The 26,179-nt window shown below is 40.6% G+C and overlaps 1 protein-coding gene across 2 annotated transcripts in view; it reads left to right on the top strand.

The window, feature by feature from the left end:
• The window catches only part of LOC126235729 (protein crossbronx homolog), a 157,484-nt gene that overhangs the window by 77,748 nt on the left and 53,557 nt on the right, over positions 1 to 26,179 (top strand). The window contains exons 2-3 of one of the 2 annotated variants that reach the window (XM_049944505.1): positions 13,708 to 13,798; positions 15,420 to 15,610. In XM_049944505.1, the coding sequence (XP_049800462.1) occupies positions 13,775 to 13,798; positions 15,420 to 15,610 (215 nt within the window). In that variant the 5' untranslated portion in view covers positions 13,708 to 13,774. Of the gene's footprint in view, positions 1 to 13,615; positions 13,799 to 15,419; positions 15,611 to 26,179 lie in introns of those variants that run through there. The other variant, XM_049944504.1, reaches the window with a different exon arrangement.

The following is a 26,179-nucleotide window of genomic DNA, read 5'->3' as shown; positions in this document are numbered from 1 at the left end:
CCTTCGTTGCTTAAGCCACACCAGCTGGCCGATCGGTCTACCCTTCTATGGCTGTACCAGGTATTAATTCAGTCCCGCCTAGATTATGAGAGCCTGGCGTATGGTTTGGCATCCCCTTCCACATTGCATTTGCTGAACCCCATCCTTAACAGCGGGCTCCAGCTCGCTGCTGGGGCTTTCTGGACAAGCCCTGTCAACAGCATACTTGTGGAGGCAGGTGTCCCTCCATTGTGGCTCCGGCGCCAACGACTACTGGCTGCTTATGTTGCACACGTTTGTAGCTTGCCTGGGCATCCCAATTATCGTCTCCTGTTCCCTCAGTCCGTCGTCCATGTTCCCGCACGTCGACCCCGGTCGGGTTGTATGATCGCAGTTCGCGTCAGAGCTCTTCTCTCTGGGCTTGAGGTTTTCCCTCTTTCACCTCTTTTCCGGGCCCCTCTGCGTACACCCCCATGGTGTGTGCCCCGCCCATGCCTTCGGCTCGATTTTGCACAGGGCCAAAGGACTCAGTCCCTCCTGAGGCCCTCCGCCGCCGCTTTCTTTCACTCCTTGCCGCTTTTGAAGGCTCTGACGTTGTCTATACTGACAGTTCGATGGTTGCTGGTCGTGTCGGTTATGCTCTTACTCTAGGGGATCGTTATGAACAACACTCATTGCCGGCTGGCAGAAGCGTTTTCACTGCCGAGCTCTTCGCCATCTCTCGCGCCCTAGAGTATATCCGCTCCTGCTCAGGGAGTCCTTCGTTATCTGTAGTGACTCCCTGAGCGGTTTACAAGCTATCGACCAATGTTTCTCTCGCTCTCGTCTGGTGATGGCTATCCAGGAATCCCTCCATACTCTTGCCGTTGCGGCCGCTCTGTGGTCTTTGTGTGGACCCCGGGTCATGTCGGCATCCCAGGAAGTGAAAGAGTTCACTCGCTGGCCAAACAGGCTGTCAGTGCACCAGCCTTGGTGATTGGCCTTTCAGAGTGACCTCAGGTCAGTTTTGTGGCAGAAGGTACTTCGCACCTGGGGTGAAGAATGGCGCACCCTGCCTTCACCCAACAAACTTCGGGCCACCAAGGAGGCTACCGGAGCGTGGCGCACTTCCTTGCGGGTCTCTCGCAAGGAGTCTGTTGTTGTCCGCCGGCTGCGCATTGGCCACACCTGGATGACACACAGCTATTTATTGCGCTGTGAGGACCCACCTCTATGTCACTGCGGGTCAGCTTTGACGGTGGTCCACATTTTGTTGGCCTGTGCCCTTTTAACTGCTCTCAGGTAGACGTTTGTGCTGCCTGATACGCTCCCTGCACTTTTAACGGATGATACTGCCATGGCAGGCTTAGTTTTGCTTTTTATTCGTGCAGGGAGGTTTTATCACTTGTTCTAAGTGTTTGTCCTTATTTTGTGTTGAGTCTGGCCTTTGGCCTACGATTTTAGACTCAGTTTTTAGTGTGTTTCTTGGTGGTTGGCTTTTCCTTTTTTGTCTCTATGGTCGGCCAACCACTGTCACACTCTGTGTGATATCAATTCCTTTTGTCATGTCTCAATATGAGTCTTTATTGTCCTGTGTCGTCTCTTGTCGTCTCCATTGTTAGTTTTTATGCTTTGTGGGTATTTCACGTCTGTGGAAAAAGGGAGCGATGACTCTAGCAGTCTGTTCCCTTCAATCCCACAAACCAACCAACCAACCGAACACTTCTCAGACTCAAGGTAAAATGAGCGACCTTGAACGAAAAATAAGAGAAAAAACCAAATTATACCACTGATAGAATAACTTGTAGCAAATTGCTGGAGGGCGAAGAACGATTCGATCTGGTTAAATAGCATAATGGATGGCTGCCCTTAGATTTTTTGAAAAATTGAGAAATGTGTTTTCCTTAGTATGTAACCGACCAGGAAAAGATCAATGTGATCATTAGCGCCTTAGCAGGCGATGCAAAAAGATGGGGATTAAATTTACAAGGGAAGGCCACGACGTTTGGAACGCGGATTTACTGTAAACTTCGTACACTCGTAGTACTCCATGAGGACAACAAAATGTGTAAACAGTAGCGCGTACTTCTCAAGCGTTACTGAGAAAGTCGCAAGATAATTTCGCTCGTCAAATATATTTATATATCTGTACGTGGCCATTTTAACCACGAAGCGGCTGCAGTCGAGTGGTGACGGCACGGTAGCTCAGCTTGTCAGTTCCGTTCCAGCCGCGCTCGCGAGTGGCCGCTGTTGACTGTTGCGCTGCACTTCCATGTTTCCATCGCTGTGCTTGTGCTTCGCCGAGTGCTGTCCGTCCGTTAATCTCCGTGTTCGTTCCTATTCCTTGTGAGCTGATCGCTCTTTCTGCTCTTGCTGCTGCTAATTGGAATTTCGGTTGTTTAACCGAAATTGCGTTGCTGGATTAAACACCTACAAACCTCAGGAAGAATACTCTGGTATTTGCTTTTGACAAGGAATCCCGTCCTGTTCAGCCGACATCCCTGGAAATAGATGACTGAATTACACAAGTAATTGGTCTCAATTCTGAAACCGTCCATACCTGGCAACTGGATCAGGAAAAATACTGTGTTTTTGTCAAGTTAATCAGTGCTGCGACTGTTGATAAAGTGTTACGTAAGTGGGGCTATGAAGTAGATTTTGTGCATAGAAATGGTTATAAAAGTAAGGTTTCCATCTATAGAGCGGACATTCATTACAAAACCGTTCGTGTCTTGAATCTTCCCATTGAAATTGAAAATGATACGATTAAGGAAGCTCTTTCAAACTACGGAGACGTTAAATCAATTACAAATGAAAGGTGGTCGCCTCGCTTTAAAGTGCAGTGTTTCAACGGGGTCCGCTGTGTAGAGATGGACGTTAAGACGAATATTCCGTCTCACATAAGTGTTTGTGGGTATAAGGCACAAATTGTTTATACAGGTCAGGAAGCTACGTGTCATATATGTAACGAAACCGGCCACTTCAGACAGGAATGTCTGTGGAGAACTGTTGTTCTTAAAAGTAATTTGATACAGCGTCAGAAGCTTACCTTAAATGATCTGTTACCAAAGAATAGCCCGGATCAGTTGGTTGAGGATGTTAACGCAGCAGGCCAAGCAGATGTCTCCCTTCATGATAACAGTCAATTTCCCCCGTTAACAACAAAGGGAAACCCTGTTACCACTACTCGTGAAACTGAATTGCAACCGAAAAAAAACGACCTCTGGAGATAACTAATAGTTGTTCAGAGGACGAGCTGTCTTGTCCCACTCCCTACTTCGCAAGCAAAAACAGTGCGATGATGAGGCAGAGGAACCTGAAGGCAAAATTCGTACAGAAACTGATGAACAGAAAGATAATACACATACGGTACCAGAAAATGAAGCGGGTGTAATAAGCATTAATTTCCAAGAAACAACAGGTGCAGTAGCCGATTGCAAAGATCAGCAGCTATCTGTTAATAAATTCAGGGAGAGGCTGCAAAACTGCAGTCTCCATTTCTTTCCCTCGATCAGGAAGTGAGTAAAATTAATAAAGAACGAGGTAGTGGTGCCAAACTGAAATCACGGTCAACACCTCAGGGCAGGCGCCGGCAACCGAAATTGCGAAAGCGTCTGCTGATGCTTCAGATAAACCGCGAAGTAAAATGCCGACGCAACCCAATGGGAATGTAGCACGTAACCAAGGGAAGGAAAAATCCGGTAGGGGCGACCTAAGCCCAAAGAATGTTCGGTCCGAAACGGTCTTATACGAATCACTGGAGGAAAAATCAGAAAGTTCACCAGTAAATCAGTCTGCTTGCGGTACAAGAGAAAACATCAGAAGTAGAAAAAAACGGGACAGTAACTAATAAACTGATTGAAGTGTTATTCCATGTTCAGCTTTCCGAGAAAACTGTTACAGCTTAACTAAACCCTGAACCACAGGAAACTAAATTAGTTCATCCAAACAACTACATAGTTACAGCACAATGACGCTATCTTATTCTGTCACTACTATAAACATAAATAAAATTACGACCGGTTTGTAACTATCGGCCCTTAAGGAATTTTTGTACGAATCCGCGATTGATATTGCCCTGTTACAAGAAGTTCTAATTTCGGATTTAGTAATTCCCGGTTTTGTCAGTTACATAAATGTGTCTCCCGAAACAAGTGTTGGAACAGCTGTGTTGGTGAGGGAAGGGGTTACAGTAAGCGAGGTGTAACGACTGGAATCCGGAACGGGAATAGGACTAAAAATCTATGATGTGACTATCATCTTGTTAAGGAAAACTCCAAGACAGTTATTACTTGGAGGTGATTTTAATTGTGTTCTAAATCGAAAATATCAGTTACCTAATTTTAATTTCTCAAGTGAACTAAAACAACTAGTTGCTGGTTCAGAATTAAAGGATATATGGTAAATCAAATACCCCTCCATTGTTGAGTCACTTATGTCATGGCAACATCAAGTAGCAGGATTGATAGACTATATATTTCTAAAAATCTTGAAACTTCCGTGACAAAAGTAGAAACCATTCCTACGTACTTTTCAGACCATTCAAGTGTCTTAGCTTGCATAAATCTAACAAGACAACCGGTTCGCCGGTTCAAGAATCAGTGGAATTTGAACACTTCCTTGGGCTGGCAGTGGTGGCCATGCGGTTCTAGGCACTTCAGTCTGGAACCGCGTGACTGCTACGGTCGCAGGTTCGAATCCTGCCTCGGGCATGGATGTGTGTGATGTCCGTAGCTTAGTTAGGTTTAAGTAGTTCTAGTTCCAGGGGACTGATGACCTCAGATGTTGAGTCCCATAGTGCTCAAAGCCATTTTGAACACTTCCTTGTTAGTAAATCATGATTTAGAAGACCTGATTAAAGAAACATGGGCAATATTCCTGCGTGCACGTAGTAGATATGCCACTGCTATTGCCTGGTGGGTTAAAATGGCAAAGCCAAAGTTGAGGAAGGTTCTTATTCAATACAGTGCCCAGAGCACAAGGGAAATGAAATTCACTATAGAGTATAACTATTCCGTTTTGAGAGAGGTGTATGATCAAGTTTCAGCAGGTTCCTCACTTCGGATAGCAGACATAAAAAAAGTCAAAGCCAAGTTACTTAATATCAAGAGAAGTCAAATGGAAGGGTTGAAAATAAAATCGAATTTAAATTCGGTGTCAGAAGATGAAACAACTTCCCCATTTCATTTAGTGAAGCATACGAAGAACGGGAGAAGGACTTTTGTTGATGAAATTCGAACAAAACACGGTACGATTCTCAGAACACAGCAGATTATCATGGACGAGATTTATCGCTATTATTGCGAGCTATATTCTGTACATCAAAGTAGTGATGCTTCCTTGGAAGAATTCCTTGACGTCCTAGCCCCACAGCTGACAGAAGATGGCAGCGAAAATTTTCTCGAGGTTGTCAGTGAAGAAGATGTGTATGAGACTGTGCGCCTCACCACCAAAAAAATCCCCAGGACCGGATGATCTGCCAGCAGAGTTTTACATCCATTACTGGCCAATAGTAGGTGCAAAAGTCATGGACATTGTAAATGAGGTTATTCAGGGTAAAATGATTCCGGCTGAGTTTAAGGAGAGTAAAATTGTTCTGGTGCCAAAAAATCATGGAAACAAAGATTTAAATAATTTTCGTCCAATTTCACTGCTGAATTCTGATTATAAATTAATAGCTAGAATAGCAAACAAGAGAATTTCATGCCTTACAGATAAAATTATTAGTCAACATCAGAACTGCGCACAAGGCAGAACCATTTTTCAAAATCTCGCGGAATTCAGGGATATCACTGCAATAACTTCTGTAACAAACAGAAAGTGTGCTTTATTGTTTTTAGATTATTATAAAGCGTTCGATGTAGTAAATCATGAATATCTTTTACAGACATTGAAGAAAATGGGTTTGAACGATAGGTTTATACAGTTGATTAAGAACATAGCAACTGGAATAAATGCTACAATAGCGGTGAATTGTCAACAATCCAGGCCGATGCAAATACAACGAGGTGTTCCTCAAGGAAGTCCTTTGTTCATGTCACTCTTCGTCATTTCGCTGGAACCTTTCCTCCAACATGTCCATGCTATATTAAAAGGAAATAAAACAGTTATAAGAGCCTATGCTGACGATGTAGGGGTCATTATAAGGAATAATGACGAGGTAAACACGCTAGCAACAGTGATTGATTCGTACTGTAGAGCATCTGGAGTCAATGCAAACAAAAAAAAGTAAGATCTTAAATCTCAGAGGTTTTGATAATATCAACGTCGGGTGGGCAAAATTAGTCCGACAACATAAAACACTTGGGATCACCCTGACAGCATGCCCTATGAAAATGACGGCTTTAAATTGGAAAGTTGCAGCAGATAAAGTGCAAGGAGCCATTATAGAGAATTTAACTCGATATATGAACCAAGTTCAAAGAACACAGTATATCAACTCATGCATCCTTGCTAAAGCTTATTATACTGCCCAGCTGTTTCCAATAGCGAGGAGAATAATGTCCAAAAACACCAACTTTTTGTGGAGAGGTGAAGTTTTCAGAGACCTGCTACAGTAGCCACTTTAGATCTTAAAAATGGTGGACTAGGTTTAACTGATATAACGGATAAAGCCTCTGCACTTTTTATCAAAAGGCAAGTTAATTTAATAAGAGACACACAAGAGAGCATAACCAGCCAACTTTTCGAGATCATTAAACCTCGAAGCCTGCTTCCCCCGATTGACATGCAGGATATCAACAGTCGCTTACAGCATGTGAGGATTTTCTATGTTGAGTTTAGTTATGTCAGTGTCGAACTAAGGCAGTCACAACACTTAACATCGAGAGCCATAATGCGGGAACGAAAGGAAAGCGAAGGAAGGAACAAAAAAAAGAACGACAGTTTCGAAACATTGAGTGGACTGAGATTTGGAAAAACATTAGTTCTAATGTGCTCACGTCTAATATAAAAACGTCATGGTACAAGACAGTTAACAACATAGTTAGCACCAATAAAAGACTGCACGCAATCAGACTCTGTGAAACAAATTTATGTCATAAATGCCATCTAGTTGACACAATAATTCATAGATATACTTGTAGTGGTCACATGAATAGTTGGAAGTGGATCGGGGAGCAAATAGCTCTGATTACAAGAACATCCCCTGAGTATGTATCGCTGTCATTGATACACAGGCCTGAAGCACGCTATTTCCCGGAAGCAAAAATTAACACTGTGTACTGGTTGCTGGGAAATTTTGTTAATTACGTCCTTAACAAATTAGGATCCGAGAGCATCATAGAGTTCGAGGTACACATGCTGTGTGAATTCCACAAAATTAGAAGGTATTCGAATCACAAGAAAAAGTTCGATAATATGTTAAAAATTGTATTTGAAAGAATGGGCATTGGTTAATATAAAAAATAAGACTGTGTTGACAGTGATGTATTGTAGTTACCTTAAGGATATTATTTAAAATTTTACAGTATATATTTGGTGCGTGCTTTTTTCTACTCCAGAGAGTAGTTTTTGAAATTTATAAGCTAATGTACAGACCTTATGTGACAGTGAGATTGTGTGTCTAATAGTGTCAAAACACAAAACATTAAAGGTGCATTATTGACTTCTGTTAGAAATCTGGAAATAGACAGTTTTTATGGAAAGGTCCTTATCGATTGGTTAAAACCATAAGATTCTATCTGATAATGTAATATTTAATGGCTGGCACATTGCCCTGTTCATTTTTGCACTGTGATGTGTAAGTCAGATCGGCAGTGAAAGACTTATTATATAGGTCTGATCACTTCAGATACTTAACATTCAATTAATGTCCACAAAATGTAGTTGGAAGGCTAGCCAACTTTATTATACAGGGTGTTACAAAAAGGTATTGCCAAACTTTCAGGAAACATTCCTCACACACAAAGGAAGAAAATATGTTATATGGACATGTGTCCGGAAACGCTTACTTTCCATGTTAGAGCTCATTTTATTACTTCTCTTCAAATCACATTAATCATGGAATGAAAACATACAGCAACAGAACGTACCAGCGTGACTTCAAACACTTTGTTACAGGAAACGTTCAAAATGTCCTCCGTTAGCGAGGATACATGCATCCACCCTCCGTCGCATGGAATCCCTGATGCGGTGATGCAGCCCTGGAGAATGGCGTATTGTATCACAGCTGTCCACAATACGACCACGAAGAGTCTCTACATTTGGTACCGGGGTTGCGTAGACAAGAGCTTTCAAATGCCCCCATAAATGAAAGTCAAGAGGGTTGAGGTCAGGAGAGCGTGGAGGCCATGGAATTGGTCCGCCTCTACCAATCCATCAGTCACCGAATCTGTTGTTGAGAAGCGTACGAACACTTCGACTGAAATGTGCAGGAGCTCCATCGTGCATGAACCACATGTTGTGTCGTACTTGTAAAGGCACATGTTCTAGTAGCACAGGTAGAGTATCCCATATGAAATCATGATAACGTGCTCCATTGAGCGTAGGTGGAAGAACATGGGCCCCAATCAAGACATCACCAACAATGCCTGCCCAAACGTTCACAGAAAATCTGTGTTGATGACGTGATTGCACAATTGCGTGCGGATTCTCGTCAGCCCACACATGCTGATTGTGAAAATTTACAATTTGATCACGTTGGAATGAAGCCTCATCCGTAAAGAGAACATTTGCACTGAAATGAGGATTGACACATTGTTGGATGAACCATTCGCAGAAGTGTACCCGTGGAGGCCAATCAGCTGCTGATAGTGCCCGCACACGCTGTACATGGCACGGAAACAACTGATTCTCCCGGAGCACTCTCCATACAGTGACGTGGTCAACGTTACCTTGTACAGCAGCAACTTCTCTGACGCTGACATTAGGGTTATCGTTAACTGCACGAAGAATTGCCTCGTCCATTGCAGGTGTCCTCGTCGTTCTAGGTCTTCCCCAGTCGCGAGTCATAGGCTGGAATGTTCCGTGCTCCCTAAGACGCGCCGGCCGAAGTGGCCGTGCGGTTAAAGGCGCTGCAGTCTGGAACCGCAAGACCGCTACGGTCGCAGGTTCGAATCCTGCCCCGGGCATGGATGTTTGTGATGTCCTTAGGTTAGTTAGGTTTAACTAGTTCTAAGTTCTAGGGGACTAATGACCTCAGCAGTTGAGTCCCATAGTGCTCAGAGCCATTTGAACCATTTGATTCCCTAAGACGCCGATCAATTGCTTCGAACGTCTTCCTGTCGGGACACCTTCGTTCTGGAAATCTGTCTCGATACAAACGTACCGCGCCACGGCCATTGCCCCGTGCTAATCCATACATCAAATGGGCATCTGCCAACTCCGCATTTGTAAACATTGCACTGATTGCAAAACCACGTTTGTGATGAACACTAACCTGTTGATGCTACGTACTGATGTGCTTGATGCTAGTACTGTAGAGCAATGAGTCGCATGTCAACACAAGCACCGAAGTCAACATTACCTTCCTTCAATTGGACCAACTGGCGGTGAATCGAGGAAGTACAGTTTTTGTAACACCCTGTATATCTCCTTTCCTCCATTCTCAAGTATTTCAGAAATTGTCTAATATGATTATTAAATTGTTTTATATTTAAAATTATCCCACCAACTTGTTGATATCCATCATAAAGAACTATTTATGCTGAGATCTATGGCAAACATGGAAACGGCGATAAAAAAAATTAGTTCTTTGCGGACTTTTAATATGCCGCCAGGAACGATGTAATATATAAGCCATGTTTGTGGTATTTTACATCTTGTGCTTTTTGAGCTTTTCCAATGAAGACAGATCATATGAAAGACAGTTTAAGGTTTACCTTGTAGTTAACAGTAACCACTACTTGTGTTTTGCAGGTCTGTGCAGCTATCTAAAAGTAACAACTGAGGCAAATATGTATTACCACAGAGCTTTACTCAATGCTTCTTTCAGAAGCTGCTGATAGAAATCATTTCATCAAACTGAGGTGAAAGTAGCATGCAGATAACCTAATCAATATTTCAGTTCTGTTTGCTTAGGACTTGGAAATATCTCTCACTATGTCGACCTGCGAAATAGATTGCTAACATTATTTCACTCAATGCTGACTTATGCCATAATCTTACGTATATATACGAAGACAGTAACTTGTTCTCGAAAGAACAGTTACTGTTGATGACCATGCAGCTTTTCCCTGGAATAAATGATGACTAACTGACAACCTCAGCTGTCGACAGGTGTTGTTGATATACTTCGATGTGAACAGCTGAAAATGTGTGCCCCGACCGGGACTCGAACCCGGGATCTCCTGCTTACATGGCAGACGCTCTATCCATCTGAGCCACCGAGGACATACACTCCTGGAAATGGAAAAAAGAACACATTGACACCGGTGTGTCAGACCCACCATACTTGCTCCGGACACTGCGAGAGGGCTGTACAAGCAATGATCACACGCACGGCACAGCGGACACACCAGGACCCGCGGTGTTGACCGTCGAATGGCGCTAGCTGCGCAGCATTTGTGCACCGCCGCGTCAGTGTCAGCCAGTTTGCCGTGGCATACGGAGCTCCATCGCAGTCTTTAACACTGGTAGCATGCCGCGACAGCGTGGACGTGAACCATATGTGCAGTTGACGGACTTTGAGCGAGGGCGTATAGTGGGCATGCGGGAGGCCGGGTGGACGTACCGCCGAATTGCTCAACACGTGGGGCGTGAGGTCTCCACAGTACATCGATGTTGTCGCCAGTGGTTGGCGGAAGGTGCACGTGCCCGTCTACCTGGGACCGGACCGCAGCGACGCACGGATGCACGCCAAGACCGTAGGATCCTACGCAGTGCCGTAGGGGACCGCACCGCCACTTCCCAGCAAATTAGGGACACTGTTGCTCCTGGGGTATCGGCGAGGACCATTCGCAACCGTCTCCATGAAGCTGGGCTACGGTCCCGCACACCGTTAGGCCGTCTTCCGCTCACGCCCCAACATCGTGCAGCCCGCCTCCAGTGGTGTCGCGACAGGCGTGAATGGAGGGACGAATGGAGACGTGTCGTCTTCAGCGATGAGAGTCGCTTCTGCCTTGGTGCCAATGATGGTCGTATGCGTGTTTGGCGCCGTGCAGGTGAGCGCCACAATCAGGACTGCATACGACCGAGGCACACAGGGCCAATACCCGGCATCATGGTGTGGGGAGCGATCTCCTACACTGGCCGTACACCACTGGTGATCGTCGAGGGGACACTGAATAGTGCACGGTACATCCAAACCGTCATCGAACCCATCGTTCTACCATTCCTAGACCGGCAAGGGAACTTGCTGTTCCAACAGGACAATGCACGTCCGCATGTATCCCGTGCCACCCAACGTGCTCTAGAAGGTGTAAGTCAACTACCCTGACCAGCAAGATCTCCGGATCTGTCCCCCATTGAGCATGTTTGGGACTGGATGAAGCGTCGTCTCACGCGGTCTGCACGTCCAGCACGAACGCTGGTCCAACTGAGGCGCCACGTGGAAATGGCATGGCAAGCCGTTCCACAGGACTACATCCAGCATCTCTACGATCGTCTCCATGGGAGAATAGCAGCCTGCATTGCTGCGAAAGGTGGATATACACTGTACTAGTGCCGACATTGTGCATGCTCTGTTGCCTGTGTCTATGTGCCTGTGGTTCTGTCAGTGTGATCATGTGATGTATCTGACCCCAGGAATGTGTCAATAAAGTTTCCCCTTCCTGGGACAATGAATTCACGGTGTTCTTATTTCAATTTCCAGGAGTGTAGATGAATAGCGCGACTGCAGGGACTTATCGCTTGCACGCTTCCCGTGAGACTCACATTCCCAACTGTCCACAATTCTACATATGTATTGTACCTTGTCTGTGTCCTCGGTGGTTCAGATAGATAAAGCGTCTGCCATGTAAGCAGGAGACCCCGGGTTCGAGTCCCGGTCGGGGCACACATTTTCAGCTGTCCACATCGAGGTATATCAACAACACCTGTCAGCAGCTGAGGTTGTCAGTTAGTCATCATTTATTGCTGTGTTGGCAGAAGAGCCAACACCGTATTGCTAGAGGAGGCCGAAATGCACGCGTTTAATTACACGCAGACTGGCGTGAGGTCTGGAACAGGTCAGAGAAATGAGAATTTAGAAAAACGGACGCAGTTGCTGTAATACTTAACTTTAATCCATAATTGGAGTACATCGGTCTGACGGTACAGGCATCACAAGTTAAATATCTATTGATAATGGCGCCTTGCTACGTCGTAGCAAATGACGTAGCTGAAGGCTATGCTAACTATCGTCTCGGCAAATGAGAGCGTATTTGTCAGTATAGCATCGCTAGCAAAGTCGGCTGTACAACTGGGGCGAGTGCTAGTAAGTCTCTTTAGACCTGCCATGTGGTGGCGCTCGGTCTGCAATCACTGACAGTGGCGACACGCGGGTCCGACGTATACTAATGGACCGCGGCCGATTTAAAGGCTACCACCTAGCAAGTGTGGTGTCTGGCGGTGACACCACATTTATAATCTTACGTGACAGTATAGCGAAAAAATTAGGCCCTGTTTATTCTAACGAAAAGTGCAGTCAGATTATTGTGTTAAGCTGATGATGGAGATCTGGCAACAGTGCCTTCAGGGACTTACGGGTTCTTACAATTGCTTTACTTTCTAAAATTCCGCGTGATTCATAACTACAATGAATCAGAGGTGAACTGAAGAATACACTACCACGATACTAGAAGTAACGCTTTCGACTATGAATCCCTGTTAGAGTTCAGGATAGAGTTTTATATTCTGGTGCAAAAGTCTGTAACAAACTGTTGATAGTTTTCAGGCAGCGAAGTGAAAATCCCACCTCAGAGACAAACCAAACTGTAGTTCATTGGTCATAACTTTAATTGCTAAGACTATGTTAAGTTTAAAAATCGTATAAAGCGGTAGAAATATCCTTAACTTGTCAGAATTGCTATATTACAAAATTAATGTGCTTTGACTTAGTGAAATCCTCCTTCAGGATAGCATAGATAGCTCCACATGGGTTGGATATGATTTCACTTAATGTTTGTTTCGAAACTGCAGTAGAGATTTCTAGTTCCTTGTAGCTTCTTCCTGTTGCCAGGAATCTTCATGTCTGCATCAGCCACTCATGAGAGATAATTGATGTGGGGTAACTATTCTCGTCATACAAGTATTTTTCCGTATCACACGAGGGACTGTAGATAATTATATGTTTCCAAATCCATCCCTACATCAGTCATCAGTTTCGCCCTGCAACTCGCGAAGTAAACTTATGTTAGAAAGCTGCCTTCTCTTAAGCTAACACTGTGTAGACCTTTTTGATCGGTCTCCATTTCTTGCATTTTTTTTTTTAAATTTTGCAACACAGGTTTCGAACATAGGTCACAACAAAATTTACTCCATTATCAATTTTTGAATAAATGAAATAAACTCTGGGAATGCAATAGCCTAGTCACTTGCTGCTGAAATTTCTTTTCTACGCCTACAGATGGTCGGCGAGCAGTAAATTGGAACTTGCGTCGCATGAAAACACATTTCGTGCGATTTTTTGCATGCATATAAACCTGCGCAGAATTTTGGCTTCATATGAACCAGTGGACTTAGTCAGAGCATTTCCATAGATTCTAATCACCACGCAACTCATGTTATGAGAGTTATCTATGACTCATCTGTGCTACATTTGTTTTGTATACACAGTGTTGGGCGGCAATGACAGAGAATCAAAATAATGTTTTTTCTACATTTTTTCAGTTATTGTGATACAGCCGAATTGTGTACAATCAATGAATGTATAGAAAAAGGATATTCATAGCAGCGGATGGCGTCACAGCAGGCTGAGAAGGTAAATCTCGAAATCAAATTATGATTATGGTTTTGCATGAAGAACTTAAGATTATGGTAAGTTGAAAGACTATTGATAGCTCTGAAATAAGTTTTCCGTGGAAACCAAAACTCTTTTACTTACTCTGGCAGCCACATATACTGAGAGAATTTAACGCTGTAATTGTTTCGTAACTTTACCCAAATTACTGAGTATAACCCAGTTTTTGTTTAGACAACATCATGCAAAGCTTATGGTAGATTGAAAGGATATTGATAGCCCTGAAATAAGTCTTCCGTCGAAAACCTAAACCTCTTACTTACTTTAGCAGCTACATACACTTAGAATTTAATGCTGTTATTTTGCAACTATCCCACATTCCTTGACAGTGGCTCCTTTTTCAAAAAAATTCATTTAATGTAATCGAGGTGATTGGCAATGTGCTTTGTTATTTAAACAGATTTTTCTCTGCTGGATACTGTAGTTATATGAACTTGAAGAAAGGGGGTTCTCAGATTTAACATTAAGGTAGTTATTATTGTTTGTGCCTAATAGAAAAATCGTACTAATTGTCTTACTTATCTGCTAGCAGTGACACTCATAATTACGGTTCATGAAGACTGTGTTTCAAATCCTGAAGGAATAAATTCCTCTTGTTGCCATTTAAAAAAAAGATCTTATACAAAAATGCTAAGAATGTAAATATATTAATGATGCCTGATATTTGTATATATCAGCAATGCTTTGTGGTCGTTCATATAATTCTCAACAACACATCATAATCAAATGGGCATGTGTTGGGGAGGAGGGGGAGCCTGCCATGGTTCTAAGAATAAAAAACAATTAAATTAATTCATTCATGTAGGGTACTTTATTTTGTGTTCCATAGACCTAGGACCAATATTGGAACGAGTTGCAAGTTTAAAAATTATCATTATATACTAAACAGTAACAGTGTGCTAAGTGAGGTGATGGTCAGGAAATAGGAAAGCTATGAGCTGTTAGAGTAGAAACCTTGTCAGCAATTGACTGAAATTATTTGTGGAAAACAGTGGACAGTCCATATTAAGATAACTCAACCTGATACCCTATTAGTTTAACTATTGAAAAATGTCATCCACTATAATAAAAGTCACAGTTAATTGATTGTTAGGGATTCCTGCTCATATGAAAAGTTTGCAGTCTGGAAGATTGAAAGAATGGTTTGCATAAAATAAGGCTCTTTGAAGGTTAAGACTGGAATGTCACCAAGGATAAGGTGGAAATCCATATGTGCCCCTTATAATGTGTGCTTCCGAAGTTAGTGATAATCTCAGTTAATAATTCCAGTTTATTGAAGTCTCTTATTTATATTGTTAATTAATTGTCTGGCTGTTTCCAGCATCTGTGGCTTGCCAAGTGCAGCTTCTTATTTCCAGTACATTCAGTGATGCTACATTTACTATTTCTGGAGTGTCTTTCATAATTTGCTGCAGCTGTGTAACACGGTTTTCATTGCGAATCTATTTAAACTGACTTTTGTCTGTAATGTACCTACTATAATAGTAGGCTATTTTTTGTAATAAGAAGTTTTCAGTTAATATTTTTTCATTTGGCAATGTTTGAGAAACAAGAAAGTAATTATTTTGTACAAAATATGCAGGTCAGCTCAAATGCTGATGGAAGCGACTCCTTTAAACGACAAGGATCATTCAGGAAGGTGCTACCATCAGATCCTAGTGCAGATTCTCAACTCAGCATGTCAGCAAAAATGATTGACAGGCCTATTATAAACAGCGGCAATCAAAAGGTGTACAGTCAGTTTCAACAGGAGTACTGCATTATATCTGAATAGTAAGTTTTTTACATATTTGTTTGCAAATATTGTTACATATTTGTACACATCTCTTTCTTTTATCTAGACCCCCTCACAACCACCTAACACCTTAATTTGCCCTTTTCCTATGTCATTTCCTGTTACCAAGAACCACACATGCCACAATGGACCCCTGCTCCATCTTTCTGCACCAGTTCAGAAAAATTTTCCTTTCCCTGCCTAAAACCCAGTCCAACACGCTGTTTCTGAAATACTTCCTAAACCATGGAATGTCACCCAATGGCCTAAACATAAAATTTTCTTTGTCTGGGTCCCACCCCTCCTTCTACACTTATCTTCGCCTTCCAGGTTCTGCCAGTCCCTGACCCTCACAAGCCTGTTACTGCCAAAACACATCTCCATTTCACAGGCATCCCAGAAGCACCTGTGCTTCCTCTGCAAGATACTGCTACTGTGCATGCTTATTATGTAAGTGGACATTCAGTGTAAATCAACCCACCCAATTTATCTCACCATTTCAGATTTTACCAAAATTGGGTATACTCATAGTGGGTGCTGAGACTAAAAATAATACTAAATTTCATTTTTTTTTACTCTCAAGCCATTTATGAGATATGGCTATGTAAATGTTTCAAAAACTGGCCAAAAAATCTTGAATGGGAACTGTCATAATTGAGCTAGAAAGCTGGTAAAGGTGTCATCATTTTTATGCTCTTTCCAGTGATATACATCACAACATAGGTTCTAATTATGATTTTTTTAAAAAAATGCAAATTGAAATTTTGATTTAATTTTTTTCCAAAAAGTACATAATTTAAAATTTTCTAAATTTGTCCACAAATACTTAGTACCATTGTAAATCGCAAGGGAAAATACAAGTATGCGATAAAAAAAAATTCTTGGCTCTTGTTTTTCACTAATAGCCCCATTTTGATCAAACCTACCTGTAACAAATAGGAATTTAATTAACAATACTATAAAAAGGAAAGTTGCCACTAACTGTATGGTGGAGATACTGAGTTGCAGATAGGCACAACAAAGAAAGAAGACTATCACAAATTTGTGACAGTGTTTTTGTTATTCGTATCTGCGACTCAGCATCTCCGCTATATGGTTAGTGGCAACTTTCCCTTTCATAATATTGTTACATTTCATCCAGGAATTTAATTAAAATGTACAGAAAGGTAAGTAAAAAATACCAGAAATATCAAAATATCTTCTTCTTCAAACAAAACCAATTGGTATATTATATAATTAAATTAAGTTGATTGCTTGCTTTACTTTTTTACATTTTAAACTAATAGACTCTTAATTGGTGAAACAAAAATATTGAACATGGGAGCCATAACTACAAATTTAAATAATGTATGAAAAGAGTCAAATATTGATTAAATAGTTCTGGTCCATGGTGCTTGGACCAGAACAATTAAATACTTGGTGCTTGGTTTTGAAAGTAATAGGTGTCTATATATAGCTAATTGTGTTACAGTAAGTGTTAGTAATAATTTTTAAATAACTATCTACAGCATATAAATTAACACGAACCTGAGAAAAAATTAAGTTTTGAGTTTAAAGCAGTTCTCCAGAAAATTATCTCGGACCTATGCAGATTATATTAAACAATTTGGTTTGGCTTACATCACTTTCAACAAGAGTGTATGTTCTCCCCGTCAGAGTAAACAGATTTCGTTTTGTGAGAACATCCACAACTGGTACTCCACTGGATATTTGCATGTGTAGCATAGGAGAATGGTGTAACTGATCGAAATGGGTATAGAAAAGTTATTTTCAGTTCATCATGTTCTTTCTTTTCCCTAAAATGTATCCAAGCCACCAGTTTTGTTTTTTCTCAGTTAATCAAGGGGATTTTCCCCCCTTCTTGTAAAATGTACCCAAGCCACCAATTTTTGCCAGACACAGTGGTGGTGTAGCCTGATATGTCTTGTAACTTCACTTTGTCTGGTGATGCAGTTACCTCCCTCTCTCAACCCTGCACATCAATTGAGAAGTGTTTCGCTAATAATTTTGTTGTTGTTTTGGTAAAGACTGCATCAGATTGCTGTGTTCCTTTGATCGTCAACACTTCTTCAGACTGGCTTTTTAAGAACATTTCTGAATTATTGTAATGTTTTGGAGTGGAAAAGACAAAATCTGTTTTTGTTACGTTAGCTACTGCCCACTCAAATAGATCTCTTGAGGTTTGGATATGGTTGTGGTATGGCCTTTGCAAACTTGCATGAGCTGTCTGTCTTTTAACGGAACCCCCTACGCCATCACAAGGTCTTTTCCGTTGGCTGGAAGTATTCCTCATGAAGGCAAAGGTTCGGGAAGTGTTTCTTGTTTTTGTATTGAGTGACAGAACCACCTGAAAAAAAAGTAAATCTTTTTTGGAAGTCTTTGAAATTTATTCGTTAGGTACAAAGTTAGCTTTTTTCGAAAGCTATAAGCACCAGCTGTATTGTGCTCTAGGCAGTCAGAAACAATGACAAAGCTCACATGCTCAATTTTTTCTTGCTGTTTCTAATATATAACAGAAGGATGTGTAATAACCTGTTATCGTTTTCAGTGGCCACTCTGAGCTTTGTCCTATAGAACTACACTACAATTTTCTGAAAAAATCATGGTAACAGCAAATTCCAATCCATTAAGATTTTCATCTGTGGACTTAAGCTTTGTTGCTTGGCAGTGAAGTAATGTTAAACTGAAGAAGACATGTTAGTACAGAATAAATCGATAAAGTCTTCAGAACTTTTCTGTACAATTTCTATATTGCAACAGTCAGCAGACACTCACTGGTGGAACTGAATTCATTCAATTAAATTCTCATCAAAGGAGTGTTGTAAAGTTTTATGTATTATAGTTTCTCCTAGGCAATATTCGCATTTTACCTCGTTGTAATCAATTGATGATGGGTTGAAAACCAGTTTTGCAATGCTTTCCTCGTAATTTTTTAAGTTTCCATTTATTACTGTATTTAGTTTGGCATTTTCTATCATTAATATTATGTGTTGGTGAGTTGTGCACACACAGATGGAGAGTATGCCATCCTGTCCAGCTAATACACAATGTTTTGTCTCAACTCAGCAAATTTAGAGGAACCTATTTTTATGTCAGGAAACTTCTCTTTAAAATGGTTGTAAGCTTCTTTAATGTTACACAAAATAACTCTTTGATATTTTTGTTTTACTTCCACTTGGTTCTGTAACGGTCATGCAATCTTTAATACCTGGCATTGCACGGGTAACTTCATTTTCATAACAGGAATGTACAGTTTTGATAGTATCTACGGGTAAACATTTCACTGATTTTCGGTTCAGACCTTTCACAAACACCTTTTCTTTCAAAATGGTAAACGATGTAATTAAGAGCATGAAATTTGCTCATTATATTCCTGATAGTCCACTTTTTGGGTAAACTTGTGAGAATCATTAACTTTGTGGGCTACTTGCAGGAGTAAAAACATTAGTTTTCAGATTTTAGAGAACACTTTCATTGACATTGGTATCATTATCTGATGAAGTTTCAGCAGCAACAAATAGTTAATGTTTCATTGACGAAGAGAATTGTTTCACTTTTAATTTGGTATACTGCTTCGACATTATTTTTTTCTTAACAATTGGGGACTCACATAGTTTTTGAAGTGATGTTCGCCTGCTTTATTTCTTCGTTGATTGTCCTCGGTGTCACTGTACTGCGTTGTTATACTGGTTGAAAAATGGGGGGTCAACACTGACTACTATAAATGATGTAGCCGACAGGTGCACAGATTTGTTTCATAGTTCTTTACTTTCACTGTTTGTGTGCCCCCAAAATTACTCAGTTATATGGCAAGTTAACTATTGGCAAATTTTGATAAGCTTCATTAATAGTTTGCAGGCATATGTCAGCATGTTGCTACAATATTTTACTGTTGAACATCTATGAACAGTAAAACCTAGCCACACAGTTCACAGTCTTTCAAATAAAATTAACAGGCACTGTCACTGTATTAACCGTCCACCCCTGGTAGCTGAGTGGTCAGCGTGACGGAATGTCATGCCTAACGGCCCGGGTTCGATTCCCGGCTGGGTCGGAGATTTTCTCTGCTCAGGGACTAGGTGTTGTATTGTCTTTATCATCATCATTTAATCCCCATTGGCATGCAAGTCGCCGAAGTGACGTCAGCTCGAAAGACTTGGACCAGGCGAATGGTCTACCTGCTGGGAGGCCCTAGCCACACGGCATTTCCATTTTATATACTGTATTGACACACGGCCTATTTTTGTTACACTTATTTCACGGTGAAGTTGATGCATTGTTGTTGTTCTGACCAACACAGGTTTCTTGTCTGAAACTCGGCGATGCATTGACTGACTCGGGCCCAAAAATCGGGCTTTTATATAACATCACAATAATAGGTACTGAAACTGTACATTGTTTGGTGTTTAATTTACAGAAATTACAATTAAAACATCACTCATTAAAGTAACAGAATACATCGAAAAATTGGTTCTTTTTAACAGTTTCTTCTGCCACAAGGGTTAAGCCGAATTATTTATTTAAATCATGAAATTAACAGATAGTTACGCAAACAATATTTTTGACCAAACTGGTAATTACTTTGTAATTAATTAAGAGCTGGCTTTGCTAACATGTTTTCGAATAGAGTCATATAAATACTGTAAGAATCCCAGTGATTCTTTTTCCAAATGTTTATCATTATTACAGAATTTATATTTTTTTACAAGTCAACAGTAGAATCTAAGTCACGGAACAGTTACTGATTTCGCCCTATAATGAAAGATATTAACTAGGAATAGTCAAAGTAAATCAGGAAATTAATTACATACATGAAACTTAGCACAAAATTAGACCTGGTGCTATATTCTGTAAAACTGAGGGCCAACCTTTTTCTTTTATGAAAATGTAGATTATACTTACGTATGTTAATGGTAATTAGTCAAAAATGAATTTGAGGAGGCAGATGGCAAAACAAGAGAGGAAATAAAAAGGTTCCAGCTTGTTCGTCACAATGTGTCAAACGTTTGAGTAACCATTGAAGTTATAGTGAAGTCTGGGTCTTTGACTGGGATGATTACCTCTGATCCAGAATAAACTTCAATTTCAGCATTTTTATCGCTTATTGGCTCTGTATTTTTCAGTTTGGTTACATCTTTCCTACATTTATCACAAATCATGGGGCCCTAATAAAATTATTTTATTTATTCAATGGATTACAACGCTGTGCTCTTACAGTACTGCACTTTTTAATAGGTTCCATGTTGATAGAAAGACCAATTAAAAACACTCCTTCAGTTTACTTGCAAATGAACTGTTAAAACAGTTCGAATAAAACTTATTAGATAAAAAATTGTATATGTGTGGATGGATATGTGTGTGTGTGCGAGTGTATACCCGTCCTTTATTCCCCCTAAAAAGTCTTTCCGCTCCCGGGATTGGAATGACTCCTTACCCTCTCCCTTAAAACCCACATCCTTTCGTCTTTCCCTCTCCTTCCCCTCTTCCCTGATGAGGCAACAGTTTGTTGCGAAAGCTTGAATTTTGTGTGTGTGTTTGTGTTTGTTTGTGTGTCTATCGACCTGCCAGCACTTTCGTTCGGTAAGTCACATCATCTTTGTTTTTAGATACATCTTTGTTTTTAGATATATATAGAAATTTATCAATGGAGTAGAAGGAGTTGGCCACAAATAAATCCTTTGCGCTTCTCTTAAACTGAATTTCATTGGTTGTTAAGCTTTTTATGGCTGCTGGCAAGTTATTGAAAATGTGTGTTCCTGAATAATGCACACTTTTTTGTACAAGACTAAGTGACTTTAAATCCTTGTGAAGTTTATTCTTATTTCTAGTATTGATTCCATGAATTGAGCTGTTGGTTTGAAAAAGTGATATATTTTTAATGACAAATTTCATTAAGGAATAAATATATTGAGAAGCAGTATATGTGTGGATGGATATGTGTGTGTGTGCGCGAGTGTATACCTGTCCTATTTTCCCCCTAAGGTAAGTCATTCCGCTCCCGGGATTGGAATGACTCCTTACCCTCTCCCTTAAAACCCACATCCTTTCGTCTTTCCCTCTCCTTCCCTCTTTCCTGATGAAGCAACAGTTTGTTGCGAAAGCTTGAATTTTGTGGGTATGTTTGTGTTTGTTTGTGTGTCTGTCGATCTGCCAGCACTTTCATTTGGTAAGTCACAAATGTACACACAACGTTCAAGCTTTCGCAACAAACGGTTGCTTCGTCAGGAAAGAGGGAAGGAGAGGGAAAGACGAAAGGATATGGGTTTTAAGGGAGAGGGTAAGGAGTCATTCCAATCCCGGGAGCAGAAAGACTTACCTTAGGGGGAAAAAAGGACAGGTATACACTTGCACGCACACACATATCCATCCGCACATACACAGACACAAGCAGACATTTGTAAAGGCAAAGAGTTTGGGCAGAGATGTCAGTCGAGGCGGAAGTACAGAGGTAAAGATGTTGTTGAAAGACAGGTGAGGTATGAGCGGCAGCAAATTGAAATTAGCGGAGATTGAGGGCAAGTTCCCATCTCCGGAGTGCTGACAGATGGGATATATATATATATATATATATATATATATATATATATATATATATATATAAACAAAGATGATCTGACTTACCAAACGAAAGCACTGGCACGTCGATAGACACACAAACAAATACAAACATACACACAAAATTCAAGCTTTCGCAACAAACTTTTGCCTCATCAGGAAAGAGGAAAGGAGAGGGAAAGACGAAAGGATGTGGGTTTTAAGGGAGAGGGTAAGGAGTCATTCCAATCCCGGGAGCGGAAACTCTTTGCCTTTACAAATGTCTTCTTGTGTCTGTGTATGTGCGGATGGATATGTGTGTGTGTGCGAGTGTATACCTGTCCTTTTTTCCCCCCAAAGGTAAGTTATATATATATATATCTATCTCCCATATGTGTGTGTATGTGTGCGCAAGTGTATACCTGTCCTTTTTTCCCCCTAAGGTAAGTAGGTAAGTCTTTCCGCTCCCGGGATTGGAATGACTCCTTACCCTCTCCCTTAAAACCCACATCCTTTCGTCTTTCCCTCTCCTTCCCTCTTTCCTGATGAAGCAACCGTTGGTTGCGAAAGCTTGAATTTTGTGTGTATGTTTGTGTTTGTTTGTGTGTCTATCGACCTGCCATAAAAATTGCAGCAAACGAAATCAAAAGTGAGAAAACATGAGTGGCTCAGGTATCGCACACGCTCAAATATCCCCACTGTGACATACCACATAATCATTTTTGGTAGAAAAGTGTATCAATATATTAAGAACTCCTCTAAATATCAGTTAATAAAGCAGCACTGATCATTGGGGAGCATCCTGATGTTGTATACTTATTTCATGTTGCTGTTGTTACTGCATATTGAGCTATTTGTTGGGAAATATGTATTTATGGATGGTTACAATAGTTATAAGTATATAAGAAAGAAGAGTGCATATAAATCTTGTCGTCACTGGGTTTCACAGGTTGTGATGGAGCCACATAGATAATCAAATCATCTCAGCAAGTTTTTTTTGAAAGTTAACAATGATGTAGGCTATGTTGTGTACACTGATACATCTGTATTCTATCTACAAGAACTTGTAAGAAGTTTGTTTCTCTCTTATTTACCATTACATCCCAGTTGTAAGCTTTGACAAATCAAATTTGCTTGTGTCTGTATATGTGTGGATGGATATGTGTGTGTGTGCGAGTGTATACCTGTCCTTTTTTCCCCCTAAGGTAAGTCTTTCCGCTCCCGGGATTGGAATGACTCCTTACCCTCTCCCTTAAAACCCACATCCTTTCGTCTTTCCCTCTCCTTCCCTCTTTCCTGATGAGGCAACAGTTTGTTGCGAAAGCTTGAATTTTGTGTGTGTGTTTGTGTTTGTTTGTGTGTCTATCGACCTGCCAGCGCTTTCGTTCGGTAAGTCACATCATCTTTGTTTTTAGATATATGTAACTTATCAGTGTGATTTAATACATTATAATGGCCAAGTACATACACATGTTTATGATTTAAATAATATTACTTTTTGTAACTGTGAGCTAACTTTGTGCTCGATAACGGAGGCAAGAATTACGAACAATCAAGACGCTTTCGTAGGATTTGTCAGTGTAGGAAAAGCGTCCAACAATGTAAAATGTTAAAATATATTTGAAAGTCTCAGAAAAATAGGTGTACACTATAGAAAAAGATGGATAATGTACAGCATGTACGGGAACCAATAAGGAACAGTGAAAAATAGATCAAGGGAGTGGTGCTTGCATTAAAAAGGACTTAGTGCAGGATGTAGTCTTTCTCTCCTTCTAACCCACCTTTACATAAAAGAAGCAGTGACAGAAGTAAAAGAAAGGCTCAGGAGTTAGATTAAAATTCAAGGGGAAACGATATCAATGGTAAAACAACACTGCTGTCACACTTGTTGAATGGAATGGTCACAGAAAATTGGTTGAGTGGGAGTCAAAGAAAGATGAAAGAAATAAGTAGCATAAATAAGTTTCACGATAACCTTAGCATAAAAATTGGCAACCACATAGTAAATGAACAAAATACCTCGTGTCGAATGAAGGAAGAAGCGTATATGACGGATACAAGTACAGGCAAAGAGGGCATTCATTGCTGAAAGACCTGTGCAGCATCTGACAAGGAGCTTAATTTGAGGAAGAAATTTATGGGAATGTGCATCTGGAGCAGAGCATTATATGGTAACGAATTGTGGACTGTGGGAAAACCAGATAAAAAGATCATTATGTTTGAGAATGTTGTTACAGAAGAATGTTGAACATTAAGTGAACTGACAAGATAAGAAACGGAGTGGTTGTCTACAGAATTGGTGAGGTAAGGATAACAGCTATAATAATTTTGGAGAGAGCAAAGTAAAGTTTGAAAACAAACTGAAAAAGTTTCTCCCTGACAATTCTGTAAAATAATTTCTTTTATTGTAATGCGTAAAATGTACTGAGTAAGAATTGTTAATCACATCTGTATACTGTTTGGGGAGGGGTTGGGGGGGGGGGGGGGGGCAGGGAACTGATGAATGTTCGGCACATAGCCAGATTTACAAATTAATTTGTGATATGAGTGTAAAATGACTCATCCCTCATAATTACTATTTATCATGCAAAATGATCCATGGAACATGAAACAAGTAACTGTTTAATTATATAGGAAACATTGATTATAAGAAGGGACCGGATGACAGGGCATGTTAAGACATCAGGGAATAACTTCCATGTTACTAGACAGTGGTTTAGCATTAAAACTATAGGGAGGGGGGGGGGGGGACAAGCATTGGAACATGTTCAACAAATTATCAAGTATGTTGTGTGTAAGTGCCGCTCTAATATTGTGAAGTTTGGTAAAGAAGAGGAAATTGTGTGAAGGGGCATCAAACCAGTCAAAAGACTGATTGAGGAGAGGGTAGAGCACTCCTGTGACACCTAGTTTCTGCAGGAATGCTACTTTGAATCTGTGAAACCTATGATGTGGCACATTTGCTTTAACCAATTCTTACTGTCTGTTGTGAAGTATCTGACCATGATGGTCAGACAGCACCAATAAAGCATCTCCATAAACCAGATATAACTATGAAAGGAAAATAGCTCAGTATTTTGTACATGCTGGATCAGTACAATTGCAGTGGGAGCCAAGAAAAAGGATGGTTAACATCTGGGATTAAAATATCTTGTGCTAGGAAGAGAGACATGTATTAAATGCATAGTACTAATTCTGTTCAAGACTTGAAAATATACTGGAAGCAGTGTTATAGAAATCTTCAGTGTGTAATCAAAAATGCAAGGACAATATGGAGCATTATTAGTCATTAACCATATACACCCTGTAAGCCAAATGATATTAAAATTTCACATGACAGTAGCAGTGAAACAGATAACGTGGAATTGAAATCGTTAGTAACTAATTTCACTGAACAGTTGCCGAAAACATGTTAATAGAAAATGGTCCATTGAAAGCAGATCTTTTAGGCTTGCTTAGATTGGCAATACGTACTTCATCATGAGACACTAGCTTCACCAAAGCATCTGTTAGAGATATCGCAAAAATCATTAGGTTACTTGAAAGTAATAGCTCTCCCGGCTATGATGGTATCTCAACCAAGGTACTAAAATCTTATGCTGACATGATAGTGCTGCCCTTGAATTAGTTACATTTGCAGCTATTCAGTTATCAAGGTGTATGTATAAAAGTTGAGATAAGCATTGTACCTGTAATTATAGATCCATTCCTTTTCTCTTATCAAAAATTTTCAAGAAGATAACTTACAACAGGGTACTGAATCCCCTTTCAGAGAATAACTTTTTAACAGCAGCTCAGATTGGTTTCTGTAGAGGCTTCACTGCTGAGAAAGCAGTATTTCAGTAGAACTAACCAAGAAAAATCACCTTGTTGGCATTTTCTGTAATCGCCAAGGCCATTGGTTTTGTAGATCATAAAATTTTGCCAGGAAAACTAAAATGGGGGGGGGGGGGGTGGCATTAAAGGCATTCCCCTTGCAATTAACAGTGTCCACAGTTTTTTGTTGCATACTGTTGTTGGTAAATCAGTTAGCA

Source organism: Schistocerca nitens, chromosome 2, assembly GCF_023898315.1.
Source record: "Schistocerca nitens isolate TAMUIC-IGC-003100 chromosome 2, iqSchNite1.1, whole genome shotgun sequence".
Classification (NCBI taxonomy): Eukaryota; Metazoa; Arthropoda; class Insecta; order Orthoptera; family Acrididae; genus Schistocerca; species Schistocerca nitens.
The sequence above is the reverse complement of the archived record's forward strand: the minus strand, read 5'-3'. Positions and strand labels throughout refer to the sequence as shown.